This window comes from Oncorhynchus kisutch, linkage group LG16, assembly GCF_002021735.2.
Source record: "Oncorhynchus kisutch isolate 150728-3 linkage group LG16, Okis_V2, whole genome shotgun sequence".
In the NCBI taxonomy this organism is placed as follows: domain Eukaryota; kingdom Metazoa; phylum Chordata; class Actinopteri; order Salmoniformes; family Salmonidae; genus Oncorhynchus; species Oncorhynchus kisutch.
In genome coordinates, this window is record NC_034189.2 from 6,910,460 (window position 1) to 6,913,319 (window position 2,860).

Here is a 2,860-nt window from a genome sequence, read left to right on the forward strand (position 1 = left end):
TTGTAAATACAACCCATATTTATGCCTATTTATTTTATCTTGTGTCCTTTAGCCATTTGTACATTGTTAGAACACTGTATATATATATAATATGACATTTGTAATGTCTTTACTGTTTTGAAACTTCTGTATGTGTAATGTTTACTGTTAATTTTAGTTGTTTTTCACTTTATATATTCACTTTGTATGTTGTCTACCTCACTTGCTTTGGCAATGTTAACACATGTTTCCCATGCCAATAAAGCCCTTGAATTGAATTGAATTTAATTGAATTGAGAGAGAGACACACAGCTGTATCAACTACAGCTGTGTGCCCTCCCGTTGACAGGGGCCCTGGTAGTGCACTATATAGGGAATAGGGTGCCAGCCCTGGTCTAAAGTAGTGCACTATATAGGGAATAGGGTGCCAGCCCTGGTCTAAAGTAGTGCACTATATAGGGAATTAGGGTGCCAGCCCTGGTCTAAAGTAGTGCACTATATAGGGAATAGGGTGCCAGCCCTGGTCTAAAGTAGTGCACTATATAGGGAATAGGGTGCCAGCCCTGGTCTATGGTAGTGCACTATATAGGGAATAGGGGGTGACACACATCTGCGACACAGCCTATGTGGTAGATGTAGTTCTCTACGGACACAGTAGCTACAGAGTCTAGAGTATGTGTCTAACCCCTCAAACTGATCCATGTATCTAAGGGTCACAGTGTTATCAATGAGATACATTGATTCACTGCAGCTCTCTTTCTCCCGTTCCCTCTTCCTCCCGTTCCCTCTTCCTCCCGTTCTCTCTTCCTCCCGTTCCCTCTTCCTCCCGTTTCCTCTTCCTCCCGTTCCCTCTTCCTCCCGTTCCCTCTTCCTCCCGTTCCCTTTTCCTCCCGTTCCCTCTTCCTCCCGTTCCCTCTTCCTCCCGTTCCCTCTTCCTCCCGTTCCCTCTTCCTCCCGTTCTCTCTTCCTCCCATTCCCTCTTCATCCCGTTCACTCTTCCTCCCGTTCCCTCTTCCTCCCGTTCCCTCTTCCTCCCGTTCCCTCTTACTCCCGTTCCCTCTTCCTCCCATTCCCTCTTCCTCCCGTTCCCTCTTCCTCCCGTTCCCACTTCCTCCCGTTCCCTCTTCGTCCCGTTCCCTCTTCGTCCCGTTCCCTCTTCCTCCCGTTCCCTCTTTGTCCCGTTCCCTCTTTGTCCCGTTCCCTCTTCCTCCCGTTCTCTCTTCCTCCCGTTCCCTCTTACTCCCGTTCCCTCTTCCTCCCGTTCCCTCTCTTCGTCCCGTTCCCTCTTCCTCCCGTTCTCTCTTCCTCCCGTTCCCTCTTCCTCCCGTTCCCTCTTTGTCCCGTTCCCTCTTCCTCCCGTTCCCTCTTCCTCCCGTTCCCTCTTCCTCCCATTCCCTCTTTCTCCCGTTCTCTCTTCCTCCTGTGCCCTCTTCCTCCCGTTCCCTCGTTCTCCCGTTCTCTCTTCCTCCCGTTCCCTCATAGTTTTGTATTTTCTGACTCCATGACTTCTGGTAGCAGTCAACCAACCAGACTAACAGTAATGGAGAGGATGACTCACATGAGACCAATTGATTGGCCCTAAGAGGACACGAGCGAGTGAGATCAGCACCCTGGACAGCTCAAAACACGTTTTTTATTTCTCTCTGTCGTAGTATTTATTTCCTTCTTATTTATTCTGTCTCTCACTTTTGTCTCCCTGTATTTCCTCTGCTTCTGAAATGAATCTGATCTGAGATCCAGATGGGTACAGAAACAGAGGGACGGGAAGGAGACAAGGAAAGACAGAGAGAGCCAGAGAAAGAATGAACGAGGAGGAGGACTGGGGGAAGGGAAGGAGAGGAGATGACGAGGGGAGAGAAGAGGAGAGGAGACGGCAAGGAAAAGAACGACTGAAGAGAGGAAAGGAGGGAGCTAGTGGAGAAAAGGAAGAAATTATGAGGAGAGGAGAGGAGAGGAGAGGAGAGGAGAGGAGAGGAGAGGAGAGGAGAGGAGAGGAGAGGAGAGGAGAGGAGAGGAGAGGAGAGGAGGAGAGAAGGGGGAAAGCGAGAGAGAGTTTTGAGAGGAGAAGAGGAGGAGGAGAAGAGGAGGAGAGGAGAGGGGAGGAGAGAGAGTGAAGTAGGGGAGGAGAGTAGGAGAGGAGGAATGAGAAGGGCTCATGGAGGGATCAGAGAAAGTGAGGCATGACACTGATCCCTGTAATCCCTTCTGAAAAAACACACACACCTCATGACCCCCCTTTAACTCTCTGACTGACTCTCTGTGCCAGCCCAGACACACACATACACACACACACACAGGCCCCCCACAGTTATCATATGTCCATACTCAGCCTAGAGAATATCCACAAGAGATTAAACAGAATCCCTAATCAAACGTCTGTGAGCTAGTGCATATGTGGGGTTAAGGAGGGGTTGACTGAGGCTGGGAGCTAGTGGGAGAGAGAGAGAGTGAAAGAGAGTGAGAGAGAGAGAGGGAGAGACAGCAACCTGGGTGGAGAGATAGAGAGAGAGAGAGAGAGAGAGAGAGAGAGAGAGAGAGAGAGAGAGAGAGAGAGAAAATATATAAATGTGTGTGCAGGGTTAAGGAGGGGTGAGAGGGGGTAAGGGCTGCGGGGAGAGACATCTTGTAGAGATGGATAAGCAAGTAATCTCATCCCACAGTGGGATAAATACAGAGTTCACAGAGAGAGAGAGAGAGAGAGAGAGAGAGACAGAGACAGAGAGAAAGAGAAAGAGAGAGAGAGAGGGGAATGAGAGAGAGAGACAGAGAGAGAGAGAGAGAGAGACAGAGAGACAGAGAGACAGAGAGAAAGAGAAAGAGAGAGAGAGAGGGGAATGAGAGACAGAGAGACAGAGAGAGAGAGAGGGGAAGGGGGAAGGAA

At 49.6% G+C, this 2,860-nt stretch overlaps 1 protein-coding gene across 1 annotated transcript; it reads right to left on the minus strand.

The window, feature by feature from the left end:
* Positions 1–721: 721 nt before the first annotated feature.
* LOC116354054 (octapeptide-repeat protein T2-like) lies at positions 722–1,459 on the minus strand. Its single transcript, XM_031793061.1, has one exon. The coding sequence runs from the start codon at positions 1,457–1,459 to the stop codon at positions 722–724; it is 738 nt and encodes a 245-aa protein (XP_031648921.1).
* Between the last annotated feature and the right edge of the window lie 1,401 nt (positions 1,460–2,860).